Source organism: Bidens hawaiensis, unplaced genomic scaffold, assembly GCF_021521415.1.
Source record: "Bidens hawaiensis isolate Kalapana, Puna unplaced genomic scaffold, B.hawaiensis_p1.1 tig00030948_1, whole genome shotgun sequence".
Classification (NCBI taxonomy): domain Eukaryota; kingdom Viridiplantae; phylum Streptophyta; class Magnoliopsida; order Asterales; family Asteraceae; genus Bidens; species Bidens hawaiensis.
The window spans coordinates 1-26202 of NW_027495186.1; the positions used below are offsets into that span (position 1 = coordinate 1).

Here is a 26202-nt window from a genome sequence, read left to right on the forward strand (position 1 = left end):
TCTCTCTTTAAAAAGAGCCAAAAGAGAGACACCAGAAACCTTCACAACCTTAAACCTCACTCCTGGAATATCTCCCACAGCGTGTCCTTTCCTTCCGAATCCTGCAATCAAAACTTCATCCTGCAACAAAAATAAAACTACAAGTCAATTAATGAACCATTAATAAGACTTATCTTTTTAAATAAATAGACAGAGAACACTGACGTTTTCTTCGATGTAGTTTAAGCAACCATCGTTGGGAACAAAAGCTGCAATCTTCTTTCCGTTCTTGATCAACTGGACTCTAGCACACTTTCGGATAGCAGAGTTAGGCTGTTTGGCTTCAATACCACTGTGGAAATGTTGAGTAAATTGTAAATGTTTTGATAGTGGAAACTGAAAAAGGAAATCAGGAGTGTTTGGTTACATCTTTTCAAGGACGATGCCTTTGGCGTGAGAAGAACCAGCAAATGGCTTCTTCCACTCATTACCAAGGTGAGATTTCTTGTAGGATTTGTCGGCCCACCTTTGCCTTCTGCGGTGGGACTTCAGCTTGCGCCCCGCTCCCATTCCATGTGTCTTCCTGCAAGTCATATAAACATTAACAAAAGTGAGGAAATAAGGAAATAAAATACAGAATAACAACTACTAATTCCACTTTTACAGGTATATGAAATGATAATCAGCACATAAAACTATAAAGACCAATTGTAAAAATAATAAAAACAAATTTAACTTTGTACTACTTAATTCCATGAAAAAATCTCGGTCTAAAAATCTAACACGACATCCTTATTATCAGCTTCAAATCCAGACTATGCAGACTAATAAACTAATCTCAAGCCAACACAAAAGAATGTCAGGGACCTCTAACCTGATGAGGACTAAAAAACAAACACTAAACAGTTTTAATTTCATCAGTATCATAAACTACAGGGCGATTGGAATGAAACTTACGAAATCTATTAAGTCACTCTTAAGGCTAAAATTTAGGTGCTTTATGCAACAAATGACACAATTCAACTGAATTCAGAAATGTTTAATCTACAAAACATAAAAAGTATTTGACCCTTGACATAAAAAACATATCTTGACAAAAAAAAACCAATGGCATTCATCACCAGTGACTCATCAAGATCCAAATATAAACAAACAATTTAAAAAAAAAACTAGAATAACAAAGATCCCATGGATTTTACTTTCTATGCTACTTTATATATTGTATATCCTCCAGAACACATTACATCAAGCATAAAAGGTAGGTAATGAACATAGTTATCAATCAAAAGGATTGAGCTTCTAAGAACACTTAGATTAATTCAACTAATCTTATACACACGTAGGCATAAAGTCATAAACACTAAACAAACACTTAAGCAACAGTTATAGAAGAAGATAGATTAGATTCATACGTACCCCATGTTTGCCTGTAGAAGCTGCAAGTAACAAACCCTAACTCGCTCTTTAACGCCGCCGCCGATTTTGTGGTTTTGTAGTTTGTACAAGTGATTGATTGAATGGGCCTTTTTTGGGCTTCTTTTGTCAAAACTTGATGTAAAGACCATGTTTGGGCTTTTCAGTCTGCCAGTACAATTGTACAACTGTACAAGTTTTAGAGGTGCACAAGCTAACCGGTCAATCGATTCTTAACTTGTTTCTAACCAGAAACCTAACTGGTTAGTAACCAGTTTATAACTATAACTAATTGTCAGTTAAAAACTGTTTATATTATTGATCTTCGAAACTGGTTACAAACAGATTAACTGAACCGGTTATTTGGTTTTTTTACTATTATTTTAAAACCGGTTTTTTCCAGTTATTTACTGGTTAACTGGTTCGGTTATATTGTTTAGAGATATTGTAAGGGATGGTGTTTAAAAATACACTGGGACTGGTGTTTAAATCAAGTAGAGTGATTCACCATCTCTTATCTCAGAAACTGAATAGTGAATACCAGGTGTCCACAAATATTCCAGAACGATCAAACTATCAAACCGAAAACAAACAATTAGTTTGAGATCGATGCAGTTTGTTATTATAACGATTATCCATACTCAAAAGTTCAACACATTTTTCATTGGAATCACCCAACCTAGCTCACTACGTATGACTTGATTACATAAATCTTTATCTTTTGGCGCGCTCTCTCTCTCAATATGATACGAAAAAACTAATCAAAATCAAGAAATCCTGGCCACTAGTCATTGTTTTTAACCAATATCTTGTTATAATTAAGATTTTAATGTCATTAATATATCCATACTTCATTGTAGCAGCTATGTTACTACCAAGTAGTTGAGTGTCTAGTCGCATAAAATAAACAAAATTTGTGTTTAGAAAGCATGTGATATTGTTGTTTAAAAATTTTATATTTCGCAAAGTAGTGTAACGCATATTTTATATTGATGAATACTAGCATGCCATAATTTAATGGTCACTTTAAAACACTAATTCAGACATTTTAGCTACACACTTTGCAAACATAAAGCCAGTAGAATGAAAACAATGATGATGCGAAGTGTTGCATGTAACAAGAAAAGTTAAAATATCATTAACACAAATCCGTGGATTCTCAAAAGCCAAACTCAGCACTTAAGTTCAACATCCTATACATTAGGCTGCAATTCATCCCCTCAAACTAAAACCATAACAAAAGTCAAAAGCATCCACCTTCATTCGTAAACTTCAAGCCACCCTGATCACAAAATCAACAGAAATACAAAAACCATATTTTTTTTAAATCAAGCAACAGATTAATAAACTATTTCAAAATATTTCAATCAAATATACCTGCTAATCAATCACCTCTTGCTCTTCATAAAAACACCAAATTTCTTTAACATGTTTCCATTCTTCTTCTTGGGTGATTCGTCTTCCATGTCCTCCAAGAAAGGCGAATTCAGCTTCCCGCCAATGGTGTGAGTATCAAGAGACCCTGTCCGCTCCACAAACTTCCCATTAGTCCCACCGGATATCATGGCAGCAGCAGCTTCTGCTGCCTTCCTCCACTGATCCGTCTGCATTTTTAAACGCCTCAACTCGGCTTCCATTTCCGCATTTGCAGCCTGAGCCAAATTCAATTGCTCGGTTACCCTCTCTGCTTTCATTAATGCTTCTTTTTCAGCAACTCTTGCAGCTTCATTATTCACCTCATTTTTCTCCATTTTCAGTTTTTCAAGTTCTTCTGTCGTGTTCTTTAATTTAGTTTCGTTTTCAAAGTTAATCCGTTTCAAATCCTCCAAATCGGCTTCCAGATTCTTTAACCTCTTAACATCTTCAGTGTCTTTCTCAGTTGCTAATTCGGTTTTCTTCATCTTGTCATTAAAGTTCTTGTTTTCTTCTGTTACGTTTTGCAGTTTTGCCTTCATATCTTCCAACTCAGCATTTGTTTTTCCCAAATATGCCTCCAAAATGGAAACTTGTTGGCTCGATTCGGTTTTTGTTTGTTCCACAAGCTCGTAAGCTCTCTCAAGTTCTTCCTTTAACTTTTCAACTTCCATTTTCACACTGTTAATCTCTTCTTGATCACCAACATCATCATTAGTATCATCTGCAAGTTTACGGTTAAGTTTGCTAACAATTTCTTCCAATGAAACCACTTTAGCTTTCGATTTCTTTAACTCCACTTTTACAGACTCGCACGATTTCATAGCTTCCAATTTCTCTAGCTTCATTGTCTCTTTAGTTGACTCTACAGTTTCCAACTGTTTACGAGTTTGACTCACGGTTTCCAAAGCTCTAGCTTCAGAATCTTGTGAATCCTTCAGTTGGACTTTAAGTTCCTCTACTATAGTAAGTGTTTCGGATAACTCTAGCCTTAACTTCAGCATCTCATCATGAGCTGATTCTGCATATTTAGCATGATTAGCTTCAGACTCTGCCACCTTTTCAAGCTGCATCATAAGTTTCTGGATCTCATTCACGGCGGCAGCTAAAGCGGCAGAGTCCATAGAATGGTGGTTTTTGACAGCGTCAAGTTCCGACTCCCAGGCCCGGTCCCGGTCCTGCGAGACCTTAATAAGTTCTTGAAGTCGTGATTCTCCAGAAGCCGATATCTCATCAAGCTGTTGTTGTGAATCTTGGAACTTTTCTGTTATCTCAGCAAGCTGCTTTTTGGCATATTCGGCTTCCTCATGGGCACGTTTCTTCAATGACTCTGATTGGCTAAGTTGGTCCTTTGTTTTCTTTAGCTCCTCTTGGAGATTTGCAAGCTGAGTTTCAAGTTCAGATACTCGGCCAGGGCGTTTCTTCTGCATTTTTAAAAAATAATTAATAAAGTACAAATAATTCAAAATAACTCATAAATGCAAGAATTATTATTATAAAAAAATGTCTTTACATTAAAATAGTCGAGTCTTAATAAAAACATTTAGGAGAATGTATGCTTGTAAGCATTAATAATACGATTATTCAGCCCCTTTGACCATATTATACGATCTCATTTCAGTCATCATGACTCATTTATGTAAAGTACAACTAAAATCAACCCGTTGCCCATTTTGCTACTTAAAATAAAGATAAAAAGATTAACTTCTGAAAGTAGTATATATAATATACCTCAGTTGGCGTACGAGGTGACCGACGGTCGACAACTTTTGGACTTCTAGCTATTGGTGTTTTGGCAACTGGATTTTGAGATGAAGAATTATCAGTCTCGGCTCCTGATGTTTTAAGCTGCCTAGCGGTTTTTTGTGTCCTTTGCGGCACCTCCAAGGGTGTAGCTCTGTTTTTAGATCAGATTCGTTTATGTGTTAAAAAATATTTGCTTATAAGGATAAAATCCTATATCTAAAAACACATCAGATTATATTATTTCCATATTACAATTATTTTTTCCACTCTATTAGGATATGAAATAAATATAAAACCAATAGTCCATTACACTGAATATAATGTATAACTTTGAACTCATAATGCATATTTTAAAAAACTAGTTAAACCAGATGGGCTTGTGTTGACACTATAGTAATGAAAAAGGGCAAATTGGTAATTTTAAGTAAATAATTTTCCAAGAATGGTAAGGATAAAGACCTTCATATAATAAACACTAAAAGTGAACAGCATGAAACAGTGGTTCATTGTTAAGTCAGTATCCAAAAAGACCACTCTACAAACTGTTTAAAAAGCAACCAACTTTAATAAAGCAAACACACCTCATAATATATAAAAGACTAAGCCCATAACCTGAGTTTAAACTGACAAGCATACTGCAATGTACTAAATTCATTGCATGAAATACAAGTCACTATAGTATGATCATAAAAGATTAGCCAAATTACTGCTATGAAAAAAAAGTACAAAACTTAGTTCTAAACAAACACACATTGCACACTGTTGCCCTTACAAGCCATATCAAACCAAAATTCTTGGACAATATAAAGTAACAAATATAAATTAAGATAAAGATATGATACCTTGTCTTAGGAGTTTGCATTGTCTAATTTACCCTTGAGTAAAATCAAATCTCTTAAAAAGCCCACCTGAATAAAGCAGTTGACCCACAAATCCTATAATGTTTTTCAAAAGTAAACTTGGGTCAGAAATATAGATTTTTATAAACTTATGTAAACAATGCATATGTGAAAGAATGCCAATAATAAACATCATGAAAAAAACCCAAACTTTATTCAGTGTCAAATAAAAAAACAAAAGCCAAGATTTAAACAAACAACACAATCCTTATCCCTTCAAAGAAACTCCATATAAACTACCCCCACTCCCAACAACCAAACTAAGTTTAACATCACATAAACACATAAAATTAATACTCACAACAAGTCGAACTAATGTTGATCGAAAATAAAAGTGTGTTTCCATTCTTAAAAATATAATCTTAATCGATAATCTTTATCAAATGCTATTTAAAACATTAAAATAACAATCATATATGTTTTTGGAATATATTCAAAGAATGGTGGACAAAGAGACAAAATCAAATATTCATGCTGTTGAATAAAAGATGTAACAATAAAAAGAAAGACAAATATTATTAGACACAACAATCTTTATACTTTTGCTCTTTAGCTTTATATTCTACTCTTGTGCATGTTATGCATATATAGCAAAAAACAATAGTGGAAATCATTATTATCCACACAGCCTCAACACCATGAGAACAAAAAACATTGGAAGCTTTTTTCCTAGACAAGGATTGGATGGGTACCAGCTGACCCTACTGTGACTGTATTTACAACATTTGTAAAAAAAACCCAACTTAGATTCACATAGATTTTTATCAAAAAGACAAAACAGCAACAGCATCTCCTAGCAAACATGTAATTCCAAATAAAATACCAAAACTAAAGTCCAAATTTGTGTCTTAAAATTCGAGTTTTTTTATTTTAATAACATAAAGCTGCTGCATATTTTTTTTCATTTCAGTTTCAAATCGTTTAATTCAAGTTTTCCATATTAACTAATAATAATACTGATTAACAAAAACTTATAAATTAAAAAAATCAAATTTTGCTTCAAATAAAAAGGATACTATTATAAATTTATTGTCTAAAATTTTAAAATCTTGAAGTTACATATAGTTCAAAAAATCTCCCAAAATCCAAAAAATAACTGGCATGCTGACAGAAAAGACCTGTTATGAAATGAACCCAGAACTGAATTTGACTGAAAAGTTGTATGAAGACAAAGAAACTACTGCATTCAAGTTTTCATGATAGTGAATTTATTGCCATCTTGAAATACACATAAATTATTAAATAAAATGTATATTTTAGTCAATTTAGAAGCTCCCAACAAGGCAACAAGTGCAATAAATTCAAATTCTAAAAGCATCTAAATTTCCACCAAACAAATTCCATGAAGCACACAAGCAAATGAGCAATGCTGAGCCACAACTTGATTAACAAAATAACATAACTTCATATACAAAAAGAAAAAATAAAATAAAAACCCCAAAAGATTAGATATATGAAAATGTAACTACAAAAAGAGAGGTTATGAATGATTAAAATGAAGGTTACAAGTATACCTTAGAAATGAAAGTGTTAATGTCGGATAAGATAGTGACTGGATTTGGATGAAATATGAGAAAAAGAAAACCTAGGTTTAAGTAAATGAAGAAGAAGATGAAGATGTGGAGTGTTTGGTTGTGTTGTTGTAGTTCCCAATGAAGACTTGTTAGTACGAAAAGAAAACTAAACTTAAAACAAAGAAGACGAGAAGTGAGCGGTTGGGTTGTATTTGTATTGGAAACGGTCTACATTTCACTTCACGCGCTCTTTCGACACGCTGGCTCTCATGCTTTTGGTGGGATTTTTTAACTCTTTTGGGGTTATTAATTTCACTCCGAAATAAGAATTTATTTTAGACCCATGGTATGTGTGATTATGTGATATATGTAAAACCTTAGGAAAATTCCATATTGTTATATTAAGTTATGTCCAAATGAGATACCAGGTCATAAGGAATGTTCGCCTTAAAAGGCACCAACGCGTTTTTGACACAACGGTTGAGATTTGAGGGTACTCAATATTTAAGTACGCTCAAGTGAGAGTAATATTATGATGGATGATATCTTGGTAAGTCTCCATTTGAGCAACAAAAACAAATTCATGGGCTTCTTTTTAGTTAAAGTAGGCAACATTGATGATACGAGAGCTTGAATGTTACAGCGAGCCCATCATATTTTAATGTCTCGGTTTTTAGGAAACCATTAGTAATTTTTACATGTGCTTAACAAAAAGAGTTAACTTTCATAAAATTTAGGGACCAAACATGTTACGTTTTGACAAACAGTTGGACTACTTATGAGTGTGTTAATGAAACTTTGGGAAAAAAACACCATAATATGACTATACCATAAAAACCGTCTGTATAATTATTTTCAAAACAATTAACTTGTTTGTTTGAAAATATAATTGACTATTCCACAAGTACTAAAGTGTCTATAACAAACAAAAAAGTCATCTTACATCAGTTTTCCAGTTATAAATTTAAACAAGCTAATTTTATAAAGGCCTAGGACGCTCTTACACCACCTATGATCATCACATACCAATTTTATTTTCCTATACGACTCGTATAGGACTATGCGGTCGTATAGCACCTGAATCGTGTCAGTTTGTGTCTGATTTTGTCGGTCATCGTTTATAGTGCCTCGTATAGCCATATACGGGTCGTATAGGCCTATACAGCCGTATAGACACTTTTTAAAAAAAATGATGACCATATACTTAACATATGTGATTTATATGGGTCGTATCTGACTCGTTTATCTTAACGGGCTTAAATGTTAAGCTCGAGCTTAGCTCGTCAAAAGCTCAAGACTGTTTGTGGCTGGTTGACCTAGCTTGTTTATTATTAATTTTTCTAAAAATTTTGAGGTCTTTTAATATTCTAGGCATATTTGTAACTTACATATAATAAAAATTTGAGATTCTTTTAACATCTGGTTCACATACATTAAAATAAAATTGCGCCCCAAAATACATCATGTTCCTAACACATGAAATCCACATACATATAAGTAACCAGTTCACCTTAAAAATACATCTAGTTTTAAACATGGTCCACATACATAAAGTTCATAATAGTGCACATCAACACATAATGAAAATAAAATAAGAACTACTGTGGTGTGTAACATCACGGAAATTTCGAGCCAAAAATGCCAACTTTTCAAAGTCTAGGGACCAATTCTGCCAAATTCTAAACTCCAAGGTTGAAAATGAAAAATCTGTTTTCTTGTCCTATCGCGCTACGCGATGGGGCAAAAGATAAGTCCATCGCGATACGCGATGGGGCTTGGTCAAAGCTTCTGGAAGGGTCAATAGCGATACGTGATCGCTGTTGAACCAACGTCATCGCGATACGCGATGACGTGGCCTGACACGTTGTGACACGTGGCACACGGTGGCACCGTCTGCCGTCACGTGGCAACACGCCTGCCACGTGTCGCCACGTGGCAGGTCTACGTGGTGACGGTGACTAGACCTACGTCGCGCTACGCGATGAGTGCCCAAGAGGCGGGCGCGTACCGCGATGGGACACCAAATTTGCCTATAAATAGCAAGGTCCGGGTTTGATAATTTCACACACCAAAACCTGCATATCTCTCTCTCTCTAACATCTCTCTAAACCTCGAAGTTCGTGCCCTCGATCCATCTCGATAAACGTGCCCGATTCCTCGTTTTCCGTGTCATACCTTGATAATCGTGTCATTTTCCGACGACGTGTATATCAAGAAGGTGATCCCATACCGACGTCCCGACGATCATTTTGGAGTGTGTGCCGTGAAGTGTTGGTACCTCGAGAAGCGTGCCAACGAGTGATTTCGTTTGACGTAAAGAAGTGTTGATCAAGTGGCGAGGGAGTGCTGCTCGAATCCTTAGGATTTCCAAAACACCAACAAGGTTAGGCGTAATATCAAATGAGTATAATATAATATTATATTAAAAGGCTTAATACCCTAAGTCGAAATTATACTCGATGCTTATAAAAAGAGAAAATATAACAAAGAAAAGAAAAGAAGAAAAACTAAGAATATTTATATGTGTGTATATAAATATGTGTAAAGCTATGTTATATATATTATTTAAGTAATAATGTGTATTCTTAAATAATAAAGAAAAGAAAGATATATGTTTCTTAAAGAAGAAGAAACGTAAGGTTTTTATAATAAACTAAAGGTTTATAAACATTACTTTTAAACTAAAGGTTTTCAAGTAAACGAGAATTGAACTAAAGGTTAATCGAGGTAAAATAAAGACTAAAGGTCTTAAACCGGATTTTATATCCGACTAACAAATAGTTATACTCGTACTATAGGTGCGAGATAGCAAGAAAGAGACTCAAGGACGGTGTTGAAAACCGATCCCAATCAAAGGTGAATACGCCCCATTTTTATAAACTTGTTTTCAAACAAATAAATGTGTTATGTGTAAAACTTTACATGAGACCAAGTGTCTCTAAAAACATTATGAATAAGAGTAAAAGCCTAGTCATCAGGCTGTAGTATACATTTGTCTGGATCCTTACATATGTGGTTAAATGCGGTGGTCACATCCAGGGCCGACCCAACGATTTTGGTGGCCTAAAGCAAGTAAAAAATCGGGGGCCTTTTCCAAGAAATTTAGAGTTGTACTTTTCAAAAAGAAAATAAAAATTATCCCAATTCACATTCAATTAAATAAATAGGTTAATTTTTTAACTAAAATAGTTTCAGTTCTCTTTAAATACTCTATTTTATAATATAACCTAGTACATGATTATTTTTCCGTTAAAAGAAAACCAACGATAATTTAAATATGTTGAAACACGTCATGATGCAACTTGATTGCAGAATACTGAAAAACATCATGTGGAAAACAACACAAAAATTGGTCCTTTTTAATATTGACGTTTATAATTATGATACACGTATATCATTTTAATTTCGAGAAAAAATAGATAGATAAGATAATGTTGAATATTAACCTTATGAACTTGAAATAAGTTTTGATCTAATTAGGGACTACTGCATATGCTTAAATTATTATTCAATTTTTTTACAATATATACTTAGTAATTGAATTAATACATAATTCATTTAAGATTACTTTAAAAAAAAAGAAGCCTACCAAACGTTAATAGAAATAGAAATTAATGTTAAATACTATAGAGATGATTTTTATATGTATACATTTTGGGTTTTAATTGTTCTATTTTTTAGGGTTCTAAAAAAATATTAATTCTGTTGAGAGAATGAGAGATAAAGGGCTCTAAAAATATTAATTGTGTTGACATGTAGGCTCGAACCCTGGTTCACAAAGAAAAAGCAGAGACAACCTACCACCGCGACATAACAGTTGTTTGTTTATAAAGCTAAATAAAAATTATATATGTTATGTATATAGCTCTTTATAAAATGGGGGCCTTAAATATTTGGGGGCCCAAAGCCCTAACTTGGGTTTGGTATATTGTTGGGCCGGCCCTGGGCACATCGCACCACACTTGGTCACGACCTCCAGCCACGATGGGCCGAACCTAAGTACGTTCGAGTGAGAATGACCATGTGTATATTTATGGTACCTAAGTACGTCGAGACGCTGCGGTGTCTTGCTGAGGTGACCTAGTGTAGAGACTCGAGTTTGTAATGATATTGTTTTAACTTTGTTATTCCTAAGCCAAGATGGGCCGATGCATGCGTAACCCTCGAGGGGTAACAAAGTAAAAGAAAATGTTTTAGCGTCAGCATATTCACCAGCAATCATTGCTGACGTATTTTTATAACATTTTGCAGGTAACCAATAATAGAGCTTGAAGAACGAAGGCTCAAGAATCCGATGGCTCGGATATTTTGTTTGAATATTAAAATATGATGATTTTGTTAAAACTTATAAACAAGTAAATCTAAACGAGACTTTCGTCTCGTCTTTTGTAATGTAAATATTTTAACTTTAATCCACATGTTTTAGAAAGTGTTCCGCTAATAACCCGTAACTCTGATTTATATACAAATGTGGTACCAACTATTGGGTCACACTCCTAGGCCTAAGATGGGGGTGTGACAGGTTGGTATCAGAGCCATCGATCTTAGCGAATTGAGTATCATAAAACAATACCAAAGCTTCGATCCAAGCATTGGAAAATAATTTACTTGTTTATTTGAATATGGATAAGATTGGCTGGTAACCCTTTATTTCCCTCTCTATATTCTAAACCACCTATTGAATATGTCTTATGAAAAATTAATGGAGTATTATGATCATGAAGCAAGAAGAGCAAGAAAATACTACAAATTCCCAAAGGACGTCATGAGTGAAGATTACTTTGAGGCTTTCTTTAGTCGAGACCAATACATTGAACGTCCCAAACCAATATACTTCCCTGGAACGGAGCAATGTCCGATTAAATTACCCGATAGCCCAACCAAACAAATCGAACCACCAAGGCACTCAAGCTATCATCCACCAACAATGCCCATATACCATCCCTCTGAAATACCGACGTACCACCCATCGGATATTCCCACTTACCAACCATCAGAGATACCGCAGTACTTTCCCACTGGATATTTACCAAATCCACATCCATCATATGCCTTCATTTCAAACCGACCAATAAAGGAAGAACCAAATTCCCCATCCTCCGACTGGATGCAATGCCACTCCGATCAACGAAGGTGGCATACTGGAAGCTCTACCGCTCTCGAAGTCAACTCGCAACCCAACAATGGCGAAGGATCATCCCGCAAACCAAGAATGAGGGTGATGATGCCTTACGAGAGTTTCAAAATGCCCGCAATGATCAACGAGACCACCCAGTATATGGAAGAGGAGGAAGAGCCTATGGAGGAAGAAGAGGAGGACCCCGAAGAATAGGAGGATCCTGTAGAAGATTCTGAACCGGAAGAAGAGCATCCCGACAATCCTAACGAGATATCAACATCCATGGATGGATCACTCACTTCCCACAACCCAAGCTACGGTTCCGTCGATCCGTATGCTCAATATCTTGAGAAGATCAAGAACCAAGCTTCGTCAAGCTTTCCACCATTCCAAGGTGTAATTCCAACTGAAGAAGAACATGCCGATGAGATTTGTGAGCAAAACCAAGCTGCAAAGACCTTCTTCTACCTTGCATCCGACATGACTGAGGTCCCGTATCCTGAACCGAGGAATCACTACGAGATGGTGACATTGGGTTACCGCGACCCACCTCCACAATATGGATACCCCGACCTAGTCCCGTAGTCATATGAAGAACACGTGGATCGCGCTCTACAGGAAACTGATGATTGGAGGAAGAAGGTGGTTGAGGAAGGGAAGAAAAAGAAAATGGGAGAAAAGCTTCTTCACAAGTGCAACAAATTGACGAGGGTTGTCAAGAAGTTTTTGAAGGACTAAGATGATGGTGGTGATGGCGTGTTTCAAGAGATGAAGTGTATGTGTGTAATCTAGTTTGTGTGTAATGTGTTAAGTGATGTACGGATAAGAATATATATACATCGAGTATGAATGTATATATGTGTGTGTTGTAATAATATATGTATATACCTTGTATGGTATATACAAATGTTGAGTGCCTAATCTTATCAACCATCATAAAAATCTTTCATGTTATAAGCTTAGAGAACTGATAATCTGTTATACGGGTCGTATAGTAAAGTACTATACGGCTCGTATAGTCGTTTTCTGGCAGCGATTAAGGCAGTCTGAATGTTTCTGCAAATGTTTTCTATACGGTCGTATAGCCCTAGGTTTTATGGCTTATCAGAGAGCAATACGAGCCATTTAATGCCTATACGGCTCGCATAGGCATATACGGTCGTATAGGCTGTAAAAAGCTGTTTCGTTTGTCCCATATCGTACCCTATACGACCGTATAGGTCTATATGAGTCGTATAGACATATGAGGGTAGTGTATGAGGATCACATCCCTTTATAAATCATATACTTACTTCAATGGGAGTGACATCATTTTACTTGCTTTTTAATCAACCATTCAAAATAAAATATCTACATAATTAATTGATATACCGTTTTCTGTGCAATTTAATCGTGCATGTTGACATGTTAGGTTGTGTTTGTTTTTGCTTATAAGGTTTGCAAGAAGCCTATGTCTGTATGCGCGCAGACATAGGCTCTTGAAGACTGTTTGTTTTTTAACAAAAAAAAGATATGAAAACTGCTTTTATGGTCTTAAAAAATAAGTTTTTTTTCACCATCTTCACACTTCTTAACATCATAACAAGTACCAACACTCAATTTCCAACACCACCACCACCCACCGTCCGCCGCCACTACCCACCGTCCTCGCTGGTTCTCCCCGAAATGCGTTGAGGCGCAGCAGTTGACTGGACATCTAGAGGTAAAGCACTGTTTCGGTGCGGGACCACCCACCACCACCACCCACCGTCCGCCACCACCACCACCACCACCATCCACCGTCCACCGCCACCACCACCCACCGTTCACCGCCTACCACAATCGTCTACCACCAGTCACTTCCATAGTTCGTACACCACTACAAATTATTTTAGCAGTCTACAAACGTTAAATGACTTTTATCTACTGTAATGTATATGATAGGTAACTAATTTTCAGCTTATGCAGACGATATCCAGTTTATAAAACAAACAGTATTATATTTTCAGATTGCAGACCTTTAGACCACATCTTCAGTTGTAGACATTAAATCAAATGAAATTAAATTGCAGACAATTTTTGTCTTAGAAAACAAACAACATCTTAGTCTACTTGTATTCAAGCACACAGACAAATGTAGCCAACATGATCATATTGATTATGAAATATATATTTAACTAGGTTAGGAACCCGTGTATCACACGGGTTGGACAATAAAAACATTATAATTGATAAATCTTTAAATACATTATATGATTAAAATTACGTATTACATATAATATTGAAAAATTAAAAGTTCACAAATCTCTAAATTACAAATAAGTTGCAAGTTTTATATATACTAATAAATTGCTACAGTTTTACCAAAACATTAACAAACCATACGTTATATACCAACAAAGCATATACAATTTTTTTTATTTGAACTAATTGTTAGTTTCCTTAACCATTGATGATGTCATCTGATGTCCAATTATTGCTTCTACTATTTCCTGCAATTCACAACAAAAAGTAATCAAACTAACCATGATTTAATACCCAGCAATTGTTTCATTCATCCAGTTCAATTTGTACATTCATAATCTGTCAATAGATCGAAAGAGAGAGAAAAAAAAGGAAATTAAGATTGGCTAAATTCATTTCAGCTCGATTTCAAAATAACAATGCTTTTGTATTCATATGTGACACCCATATTGCTAATCAAAATGCTGGACAAGGAGTGTTCCGGTTCCAACAGGTCCATACGAAATTAGTCACTTTGACCTTCTACCCAACCCGCTTATGTTTTTTATCTTGCAACTAAGGGTTTTTGTTCAAAATAACCTAGAATAATCTGATCAATTGGTTTCTATCTAACTCGCTAATGTTTCTGATCATGTTTTTATCATAGTAACATCCAAATTCGTCATTGACAAATCGGATTTATTGCACGCAACTTGGAACAAAATATAAACCAAGAATCAATATACTTCATGTTTATGAGAAAAGTAAATAAGTTATTTGGGCAATCATAATCAATAAAAAGGGTGGTTTAATGAACATGACTTTATAATATAAATCAAACTTCTTTAGTTGTAATCCACAATAAAGCTATATAAGGATTAGATGGGATAATGGTAGGGCTAGATAATGAATGTTTTAAATCTTAATTAAATTTTAGTTTAAAAATAATAAATTTAATTAGAAATTATAGGTTAAACATGAGAGTGCCACTTGACAAACTATTAGACCAACTAAGGGGTTTGTGGTTCAACCAACATTTTTGTTTATTATAATAGTAGATTAATATGATTATAAAAAATAAAATAGTTATGTTTATTCTTGTTAATACAAGAATATGGGAAAAGATTTTGAAGGATTGGGAGAGAGAGGCCCACAAAGTAACCCTTGTGACCTTGCCCATTAAAGGAACATAATAAGTATATTTTGGGCCATAGCATTAATGGCATCGCATGGTTAAATACTACAATGGATCGTCTCTCTTGATTCAAAATAAAATATTTAAATAGCAAATGTCGTTTTCTATGAGGGAAAATAAAATACGACATAGTTAACACATGGCCTTTTATGAAAACATTAAAACATCTAACAAATAACATAAAAACCGGTCTCTAAAATCAGGTTTCATATATTGATAACGTGACCAATTTTACTATGAGCTTTCATTTTTATTATCAAGAATAATTCATACGCATAATCATCATAGATTATGCGTGAAATGGGATCTTCCTTAGTGACATGATAATTCACCTCAGTCATACTTAAAAGATTAAAATCAATTTACTTGTTTAAAGTTATTAAAATCCCATTGTTTAAAATATATTTTTTAAATGACTCGTTTTAACTCATTCCGCCCAATCCTCGTAAACCCACCCACTTTGCAAGACATATACACAAATATAAAAATCTTATTCATCAAGTTTATAAACAAACACAAACATTCCATGCCAACGAAAACATATAACTTAGCTTGTGCCACCGTCTATCAAGCACCCATGTATGATCACCAACATGGAAACGCAACAGAACCACCATTCCTAGGAACAACAATAAACAATAGCAGCAAGCACAAACACAAAACATAAAAAAACATAACACGATAACAAAGTTCACACCAAATCCAAAACTCATTATCATAGCGGTTCATTTCTTCTTAGCTGCAGCCTTGGTTATCTTCGCACCCGTTGGGTCCTTCTTGTCCACACTCTTGATCACACCAACCGCAACCGTCTGTCGCATATCCCTCACAGCAAACCGCCCCAAAGGCGGGTACTCAGAAAACGTCTCAACCACCATAGGTTTGGTTGGAACCATCTTCACAATGCCCGCATCACCATTTTTCAAAAACTTTGGCTCCTTCTCGAGCTCTTTACCCGACCGCCTATCAATCTTGGTCATCAACTCAGCAAACTTAACCGCAATATGAGAAGTGTGGCAATCGAGCACGGGTGCATACCCGTTCCCAATCTGTCCCGGGTGGTTCATAATAATAACCTGGGAAGTGAAACCCGCAGCCCCCTTAGCCGGATCATCTTTAGAGTTAGAAGCAACATATCCGCGTTTAAGATCCTTAACCGCAACGTTTTTAACATTAAACCCGACATTATCACCAGGAAGCGCTTCTTGAAGCGCTTCATGATGCATTTCCACTGATTTCACTTCAGTGGTAAGCCCGGTCGGGCCAAAAGTCACCACCATACCGGGCTTTATAACACCCGTCTCAACCCGTCCCACTGGCACAGTCCCAATCCCACCAATCTTGTACACATCCTGAAGCGGGAGACGAAGGGGCTTATCCGTAGGGCGCTTCGGTTCACTCACATTGTCAAGTGCCTCAAGCAATGTTGGTCCTTTATACCAATCTAGATTTGTTGACCTCTCAATCATATTATCCCCTTCAAACCCGGAGATTGGGACGAAGGGGATTTTGTCGGGGTTGTACCCGACTTTTTTAAGGTAAGACGACACTTCCTTAACGATTTCATCGTACCTAGACTTGGAATATTTAGGAGTTGTAGCATCCATTTTGTTACAACAACATATCATTTGCCTAACACCAAGAGTAAACGCGAGCAAAGCGTGTTCACGAGTCTGTCCGTCTTTAGAAATACCCGCTTCGAAACCACCAGTAGTCGAGTCGATAATAAGGACAGCACAATCGGCTTGTGATGTCCCGGTAATCATGTTTTTGATGAAATCACGATGACCAGGTGCGTCAATGACCGTGCAATAATATTTAGTGGTTTCGAACTTCCATAAGGCGATATCGATGGTGATACCGCGTTCACGTTCGGCTTTGAGTTTGTCTAGCACCCAAGCGTATTTAAATGAGCGTTTGTTCATCTCAGCAGCTTCCTTTTCGAACCGCTCGATGACACGCTTATCGATGCCACCAAGTTTGTATATCAAGTGTCCGGTCGTGGTTGACTTTCCAGAGTCAACATGACCGATGACCACGATGTTAATATGAACCTTTTCCTTACCCATGATTAAACTGAGCTTGCTCTGAAAGTACAAGACATGATCAAGATTATTATGTTATCAAATAGAGCAGATGATCAAGATCAACAAAATAATACACAAAACAAACAGGTAATAATAGATATTCATAGTTTATAATTAATACTATTACTAATAATATATAGTTTATTATATTACAAAAAAGTGTACACTCAAACCTTGGATTTCTACGATGACAAAACTGAGAAACAAATGCCAAGAAGATGGTTTTGAAGGGAGTATCGGGTGCATTATATTATATACCCCAGATTAAGATCACTAGCTCTTGACTTGCTACTCAAGGGTTTGCTTTCGGCCGTTTGATTGTTATTGATCGATCTAACAGTCTACGTTGGTCGTGTTTCTTTGCCGCCACGGCCATGACAAAATCACTAACAAACCCCCTATAAAATATAAACTTGGGCAGCACGTATTAAATATTATTATTTAAGAGGTCGTATATTTCCACATCAACGTTAAAAAAATAATAAAGTTATCTAACACATCATATAGTGAAATGAACCTGTTAACTTGATAAGTATCGTATATTACTTCAAAAGATTAAAACAGCAATTAAAACTTGTGCGATATTATTGATAGAACATATGAAGAACTTGATTAATATTAGATTGTTATATGGTTTTTTTTTCGTTATCTGTAAAATCATATATAATACTATAACTAAAATCTATCCCTCACTAATTTATCTAGAAAGTATTGACGTTTATGATTTTTTTGACTAACGAATACAAGGTCGGAGCTGGTGAACGATTCCAAAAGGAAAATTTCCGAGACCATACTATTTTAAAGAATTAAACAAATGCTTTATCTTGACCGGCAATCAAGCAAGGTTATGAAATGAATTTATAAAATGAATTCAAAATCGTACCACAAAAAGGTTCTACCACCATCGTAAGAAAATGACAGTGTCTAATTGATGTGTTTGTCTTTTCCCTTTGAACTTATTGGACAGATTATGAGATTATTTACACATAATATACCATGTCCATGTATACACGTAAAAGTAATAAAAGTTAGTTTTGAGCTATTTCCATCCTATCCGAGTAGCATTCCAACCACCCAGCTTGTTTACAAATCACCTCTATGTATTGACAAGTAACCGCATGTATTACTTGTTCTAGGGATGTCACTTTTACCCGAAACCCAACTCGAGAAAACACGTACCCGACCCGAAAAACCCGAACCCAAGAAAAGACTAACCTGAACCTGATCGAACCGAAGTAATTCGGGTTGGTTCTCGGGTTTGATTTATAAGTTTCGGGTCAACCCGTAAACCCGAAATAAACTTTTAGTTTTGTAATTAAATATATTTTTAGGTATAATAGCCTTAGTTTTAGCAACTAATTTTATCAAATCCGGTCATAATCGATTGTTGTCCTTACAACTATTATAGATCGACTGTTTATTGTTAATTTATGTTTTCTGTTTATGATCGACTGTTTATTGTTAATTTATTTTTTCTGTTTATTACTAACGGTAATCGTAATCAAACAACTAAATCACGCTTTTTGAAGACGATTATGGTTCGAGTTAGTTTTATTCTTCTCTTGGATTGTTTTATCAAGTTATGTTGGTTTATTATTTGATTATCTGCTTACAATCAAATAATAATATGTTGTTTTAATTTTAGCATTGTATTTTTCTTTTTTTTTTGTTTTTTCTTTTTTTATAGGATACTCGAAACCCGATTACCCCAACCCGAAAAAACCCGAACCCGAATTACCCGAACCCGAAAAACCCATGAGAGATTCGGGTTGGGTTTCGGGTCAAGATTTAAAACTTTGAAACCTGAAAAACCTGACCTGAAAAACCCGGAACCCGAAGAACACCCCTGACTTATTCAATTAAAGTCACTCAATTTTTCTTATCTTTATAGTCTAAACTTTAAAGTTACTTGGAACTTTCATTGATTGTTCTAACTTCTAACCCTTCACAGTTCACATTACCACATTATTTATTTACTATTTATTTTTTTTAGTTTCTAGTGGGCTTTGTACCCGCTTCCTGACCAAACCAGACACAACCCACAGCCCATTTATTTGCTTACTTGAATAAATAGGCCCACTACTATAACTACCCAAACGGGCTTCCGTAAGTTACCCAAAATATCCCCCCACCAGATTATTGCCAAAGAATATATATCGATCTTGCAACTGCGCATTTGTTTGTGATTTTGTTAGAAGTTTCATTCAGGTAACTGAATAGATCATCCTATCGGAACCCAAACCCATTTGAAGGTATTGTACTGTTGTAGATGAATAGATAATCTATTCTGTAAGTTTTTGCTATCTGCACACCATATGTTCGACGAAATGCCTACAAGAAAATTAATGTTTTAGCCTGTTTATTTTGCGGATAAGGTAAATAGGGAATGGGTATGTGTATCATGAACACGATCAACATGAACAACAACCGAGTTCTTAATTCGGGAGCTAAAACTAGAGGTTCGAAATACGCGGGTCAATCCGTAAAACCACTCCCAATCCACATCCTAACAGTCGGAAAAACCCGATCACCAGGAGTCCAATTAATACTCAAGGACTACATGGACAAGCTCAAACCTTACTGCCCGGTGCATGACCTTCGAATCCGATCAAACCCCAAGAATTCAACCGAACCGAGGGTCCAGATCGAAAACGAAGAGACGGGTTTCATGAATTTTATCAAACAAGATGACTGGGTGGTGATGTTGGATGAGAATGGGGTGGATATGAGGTCAGAAGAAGTGGCGGATATGATCGGGGACGTTGGAAGCAAAGCGAGTGGTTCGAGGTTGGTGTTTTGCATTGGAGGCGCATACGGGCATGGGATGAAGTTAAGGGAGAGAGCTAATGTGAAGTTAAAGTTGTCATCTTTGGTGCTTAATCATGAGATTGCATTGGTTGTGCTTGTTGAGCAACTTTATAGAGCTTGGACTATTCTTAAAGGTCAAAAGTATCATCACTAGATGTTGATCGTCTTGTTAACACGGGTTGGTTTGGTTAGTTCTTGATTAACTGCAACATAAAGGTGAAGCGTTTGCCATATGATTTCGTTTTGTTGGTGGTAATCTGTTAGATAAGACAGGAGCATATGATTTGAACTTATATAGGGTGTTATTTATGAGTAAGTTATTATTTTATCATTTAACATAGAAATAAGCAGCAAACAAGTTCATCACTTTGCTAGTGAGTACTCTTGTAAACCCTTTTTATTTAATAAAAGAACACAATTTGAAGCCAGACAGAGTTATACTACTGTTTCAAGGCTTCCTTTTGGATGAATATCTTATTGTGTTAATGTTTTTCAATGGGAATATATTCATCAATCAAGGAAATATGAGACATATAACATATGTGAATCTCAATCTATTTCAATACTTCTCTTTCTTGAACCACCAAAGCCTGCTCCTTGCAGGATTTGAACCTTTCACGTCTAGGATAGAGGGAAGTACCTTACTACTACATCTAGCACTTTCGGGGCATCTATTTCAATAGTTTACAAACCAAATTTTGAGGCTTTTCTAAGATGGCCAGTTTCAACCCAAACATATTTTTGGTTAAAACTCGTTTTAAATTGATACTGACCCGTTTTGCAACGTTTAGTTAAAGCTGACTGGGTGTTACAAAGTAAGACATTGATGGGTTTGGGTTGCAATTAGGTAAGTTTGTTAAAATAAATGAATAATGATACGTCCTTGTAAACAAAAATCTATTCATCTGTCCTCGTTTCAGTCTATGAAGTAGCAAAAGAGATCATTTGTAGATATAACAATTTATGGGAACTGGTTTAAATCTATTACATCTTCGGGCATTTGGTCTAGTGGTATGATTCTCGCTTAGGGTGCGAGAGGTCCCGAGTTCAATTCTCGGAATGCCCCATGAATTAATTTTTTGTCCACTTTGTATGGAAATAAAGCAGAAAGCATTATGGTTTTTTATATTCCAATAGCAAAAGAAGTCCGTGTACTATATAGTTTTGGTTGAGAACGAAACATGAAAAGAACAAGAGCAAATTACCAAAATAGCCCAATTTAGGAGAAAGGAAATGGAAAATAGCACGTGAGATTTGCATTTCTCAAAATAGCCCTTCAAATCTCACGTACACGTGATTTTGCGAGATTCCCCGTGACTTTTCGTGGTCCAATCATATTCTGCCAAGTGTCCTCCACTCCCACCTACCACGCTAATTTTCATCCCAAATCTGTCGGAAACGTTACTTTTGAAATCAAATATAACCTCAAAAAAACAAACTGTAACGTGATGTTTCAAGCTGTTTTTATCGTCAAAGTGAGTTTTCAAAAAAGATGGATTTAAAAGGTTTTTTTGAAATTCATCTCCTTCTTCTTTCTATCCCTATGTATTCTAGACACCACAGTCACAATCTCACACACACTAATTTCTTCATCTATCTCTAACCACCACCACAACCATTGCAAACAATCACCGCAATAATTTTGATTTCATGAGATAAACTGGTTTACTCGTATCTAGGGTTTGACCCGAAGGTCAACCATCATTGATGTACATCTACCACCGTCGGCTAACAACCACGCCGCGAAATAACCCCCACTAGTTAACCACCACAACCACCGCCACCGCCACCGGAAATCCATGCCACCACCACAGCCGCCGCCGGCACCACCACAGCCGCCGTCGCTGGCACCACCACAGCCGCCGTCGCCGGCACCACCACAACTATCACCACACCTCTACCACCTTAATTATCAAGGTTGAGATTTACGCAAGGTTGAGAAGGCCACCGAATTCACGACCAACAAGTAGATGAACAACCCAATCGGAACAACATCATACGGGAGTGGGAGAAGGAGAACATGGTGGTGATGATATGAAAAACATACAAAAGTTTTGAAAGTGGTTTAAAATACAAGAAGATAATAAACATTAATTGAAAATCGTCTCCGAAGTTAAAATTCATTTGAAATTCATCGAAGGAGATGAATTTAAACAAAACCTTTCAAATCCATCTTATTTGAAAACTCACGTTGACGATAAAAATAGCTTTAAACATCACGTTACAGTTGGTTTTTTTGAGGTTATATTTGATTTCAAAAGTAACGTTTCCGACAGATTTGGGATGAAAATTAGCGTGGTAGGTGGGAGTGGAGGACACTTGGCAGAATATGATTGGACCACGAAAAGTCACGGGGAATCTCGCAAAATCAAGTGTACGTGAGATTTGAAGGGCTATTTTGGGAAATGCAAATCTCACGTGCTATTTTTCATTTCCTCTCTCCTAAATTGGGCTATTTTGGTAATTTGCTCAAAGAACAATATTATCAGCAATAGGAAAGCCAACAAGGCAATAACCATTGTATAATATGTATATTCTAACTAGAAATCGAAATAATCAGGAACAAAAATTAGTGGTGAACAAGGAAGTGGTAGTTGAGGATTTGTGTTCAAGACGATTTCCTTAAGACAAATTACATGTCTTTAAAACACTTGTATGTTTCAGGTATAATAGTTGAAACATTGTGTATTGTGACAACTGAAAATAAATCTTGAATACAAAGTGGGATGATCAAAGATTGCTCTAAAGCTTGAGTGCGTTTGAGAATTTTAAGTGTACTAGTGTTTTTCAGTGTGCACGTCTTAAACTAATATAGCATGGTTTATATCAAAGAGTGACTATGAACATCCTACTAGAGACATGCGAGTTCCAACATGTGAGCTAGCAATTGTTTCGATCCACCCTTTGATCAGAGTGGTTTATGAATTATGATATATCATCTGGACCAACATTTGATTAGAGTGGTATCTCTTCCAACCTCGAGACAAACTTTTGAGGAAAGAGCCTATTTGTACCATATTCCGAACTCGCGAGTGTGTGCTGATCGAGTTACGAACCAATCTCCAAACACAGTGGCTCTAAACCGAACACAGTTCATAAGTCCTTTGAACTCAACATAGTTCATGGTTATTTGAACCAAACCCACTTCAAAGGTCTCCACTAGGTTCTGAACAAAAACCCTGATGACCACACCAGGATGCTGCAATGTTTATGAACAAAACCCTTAGAACCAGATTGAATTTATATAGATTAATAAAATATAATATGTCCGCTCTCAAGCGGATCACGATGACGTACACACACTTATTTCCTTCCACTTTCTGCGGCTTTCAAGGTTTCATACACACAACTTCGGGTATCGATATTTCATCTATTTAAATCCTTAGCTACATTTTGAATGCGGTTTTTTCACTGTGAAACTCTTACATACTATAATGCAAACTGAATAATTAATACTTACTAGTTATATTAAGTGCATTTAAATAATTATTCATAATATTTCGTATCCAATGTTAGTGAAAAATATAATTTCCACGTAATGAACCAAAAACTCTTCTTTTCACCAAATTTTCAACAAGTCACTCGAATAAGCCTAATTTCAACGACGTCACAACCAATGCATAATATTTGAACTTGAATAATTGTTATTACTTACTGTCCGCAATTAAGATTAATTAAAGACCATATATAAATGCATATGGTGACCTCATATATTCCCAAATATCCAGTTTCTACACTTGTGCTTAGGTGGGGCTGTGTTTCTTTTTCTTCTTCTTGGGGTCTTTTTCGTTGCCTTGGTACAATTTCATGACATATGCAAATATCTTTAATTATTCCAAAATAATTGTGTGGCTATACCATACGTCCAATAATTTGGACTTTGATACCAATCTTTTCTTAATTTTAAATCCACCGTTCTATACTGTCTTTATTTTTTCTTTGTGCAAAAAAAATTTATTTGAAGAATTTTATTTTAAACATGTTTTAGATACTTAATAAATATTCAGATGTATATGTATATTAAACTAGATAACAAATGTGTAAAATTCTTTTTGTAAAATAGCCGACAGCTCCATGCCAAGTTAGTCAAGGCCATGTTGAGTTTTTGATTATTTAGTATCATTGTTTATGCATAAATATTTAAACATAAAGTCAAGGTTTTAAATTTAAATACTTTTAGTTGTTAAAGCTACTTGTGATATTCAGAATTAATAATATCTGATCACGTGGACAGGAAAAAAGGTTTTTATTCGTAAAGTGACAAATCTAGATTGAGCTTGAAAAAAGTGATAATTTTCATTAGTTTGTTTACCTAATATTTAAGAGCACCATCTAAAACATTTACTCAAACCACTAAATTTAAATGATTATAATACAAAATAAGCTTATAATTTTATTGTTGTACAAAGGCTAACTGAGTTTGGTGTCATTTAGAGTAAAGTTTCTTTTCCTATATATGTTCATTAATAATATTATTAGTATGAATTTAAAGTAACTATACACATATTTTTTTGTAACAGGGGAGAAATTATACTTTTAACTGTTTCAACAACGGGTTAAGAACAAAGCAAGTTTTTGATCATCAATGAGTTCCCAGGGCCGATATAAAAATAAAAATTACACAAATAGAATTTTCTAAGTGTTGAATGTTTTTCATTAGTCCTATTTATCATCCAAAGATATATAGCCGATTGCTATGATGTCTTCAAAGGCGATATTACACCTTAATGTTATGTAAATTAAAACATAACCCTGAATAACACTATCAAAAACTTATTACCCTTTTCAAAATCCACATTAAAAATTAATAGCTTCATAGTTCCTACCATGTCAATTGACATAACTAATGACCACATTAGCAGTAATGCTTTCATAGTTTCAGCCAATAATTGCCTTTCGGCTAATAAGACTGTTTGACGTTTGATGATGAAACCGTGAGTAACTTCTATTAGGATTAAGAGTACGTTTTTAGTTACTTGTCATCCAACTTGTGACTTTTGCTAAGATTGAACGAGTTTTTGATCATTTTATGTATTTTGAAAATGGTTTAACTATTTAAAATCATTTTTCAGTAAGTTTCAACACCACTTAATTTAAATGAAATTAAGATAATGACACTCGCATAAATTAGTTACACTGGGGTAGTTATATCATCTAAAGTTGTCAATATATAAAGGTTTAATATAGTAGTATGAGGTTAATTGGGTGAATTAAAGAATAAATAGCATTGGATGCCATTTTAGGAGCATGTAAGAGTGTGACGAGCCCATGTTTGGATATTCCCAGAGATACACATTATTTGGCCTTAAGACAGAAGATGATGTACTAAATTTAATACAAAAGAATGGATTGTATTTAATAGATTATTAATCAGTAAGAACCAATGTTTTCATATGCCAATAACGTATAGTGTTTTGTAAATGTTCCAACTTCCTAACACCAAGTGCACGAATACCATGCCAATTTGATTATTTTTACTGACCATTGGTATTACTGATTGACTATTTACCCACCCGATTATCTTTATTCTTTGAGTATGAAACTATGGGGTGTTAGGTTGGCATGTCCCCAAAGAGAAGCTCACATGTTCGTGCGCCAACTTGATTTTACATAAACTTTATTTTGTGTGTGTGTGTACAATTGTATATAATGATTTTATTAAATATTTTTATATTTTACCTTTATTATAATAAAAATAGAAAAAAAAGTATTGACAATTATAACACGTACCTGATTTATACCACAATTATAATGATTTTACATGACGTTATAAAATAATTAAACGGTGCTTTCGTTTCATATATATCAGAAAATTGTTTCATATCGT

At 35.2% G+C, this 26202-nt stretch overlaps 3 protein-coding genes, 1 non-coding gene and 1 pseudogene across 4 annotated transcripts; 2 read left to right on the forward strand and 3 right to left on the reverse strand.

Moving 5' to 3' along the window:
• Positions 1-6: 6 nt before the first annotated feature.
• On the reverse strand, positions 7-1472 carry LOC143581440 (small ribosomal subunit protein uS12-like; the record flags this gene model as incomplete). The annotated part of the gene is made up of 4 exons (XM_077064228.1): positions 1396-1472; positions 407-562; positions 205-331; positions 7-120 (listed from the first exon to the last, which is right to left on the reverse strand). Coding segments are annotated over exons 1-4 (402 nt in total), but the record flags the coding sequence as incomplete, so codon positions are not given.
• Positions 1473-2543: 1071 nt separating this feature from the next.
• LOC143581441 (interactor of constitutive active ROPs 2, chloroplastic-like) lies at positions 2544-7118 on the reverse strand. Its single transcript, XM_077064229.1, has 5 exons — positions 6965-7118; positions 5394-5486; positions 4537-4702; positions 2770-4229; positions 2544-2674 (listed from the first exon to the last, which is right to left on the reverse strand). Exons 2-4 carry the CDS (start codon positions 5411-5413, stop codon positions 2781-2783), a joined length of 1635 nt encoding a protein of 544 aa, XP_076920344.1. The 5' UTR covers positions 5414-5486; positions 6965-7118; the 3' UTR covers positions 2544-2674; positions 2770-2780.
• An 8994-nt stretch (positions 7119-16112) lies between these two features.
• On the reverse strand, positions 16113-17770 carry LOC143581439 (elongation factor 1-alpha pseudogene; annotated as a pseudogene).
• Positions 17771-19953: 2183 nt separating this feature from the next.
• LOC143581442 (putative RNA methyltransferase At5g10620) lies at positions 19954-20675 on the forward strand. The gene has a single exon (XM_077064230.1). It carries the CDS (start codon positions 19954-19956, stop codon positions 20527-20529), a length of 576 nt encoding a protein of 191 aa, XP_076920345.1. The 3' UTR covers positions 20530-20675.
• Positions 20676-21369: 694 nt separating this feature from the next.
• On the forward strand, positions 21370-21441 carry TRNAP-AGG (transfer RNA proline (anticodon AGG)). Its single transcript has one exon. It is a non-coding gene; the product is annotated as a tRNA-Pro (tRNA).
• Positions 21442-26202: the final 4761 nt, after the last annotated feature.

Coding starts and splice junctions, on each gene's coding strand:
- LOC143581441 (XM_077064229.1), bottom strand. CDS start 5,413: ATGCAAACTCCTAAGACAAG. Junction 4,703..5,393: donor ATGCAAACTCCTAAGACAAG/GTATCATATCTT, acceptor ATCTAAAAACAG/AGCTACACCCTTGGAGGTGC. Junction 4,230..4,536: donor CACCTCGTACGCCAACTGAG/GTATATTATATA, acceptor TTAAAAATGCAG/AAGAAACGCCCTGGCCGAGT.
- LOC143581442 (XM_077064230.1), top strand. CDS start 19,954: ATGGGTATGTGTATCATGAACACGATCAACATGAACAACAACCGAGTT.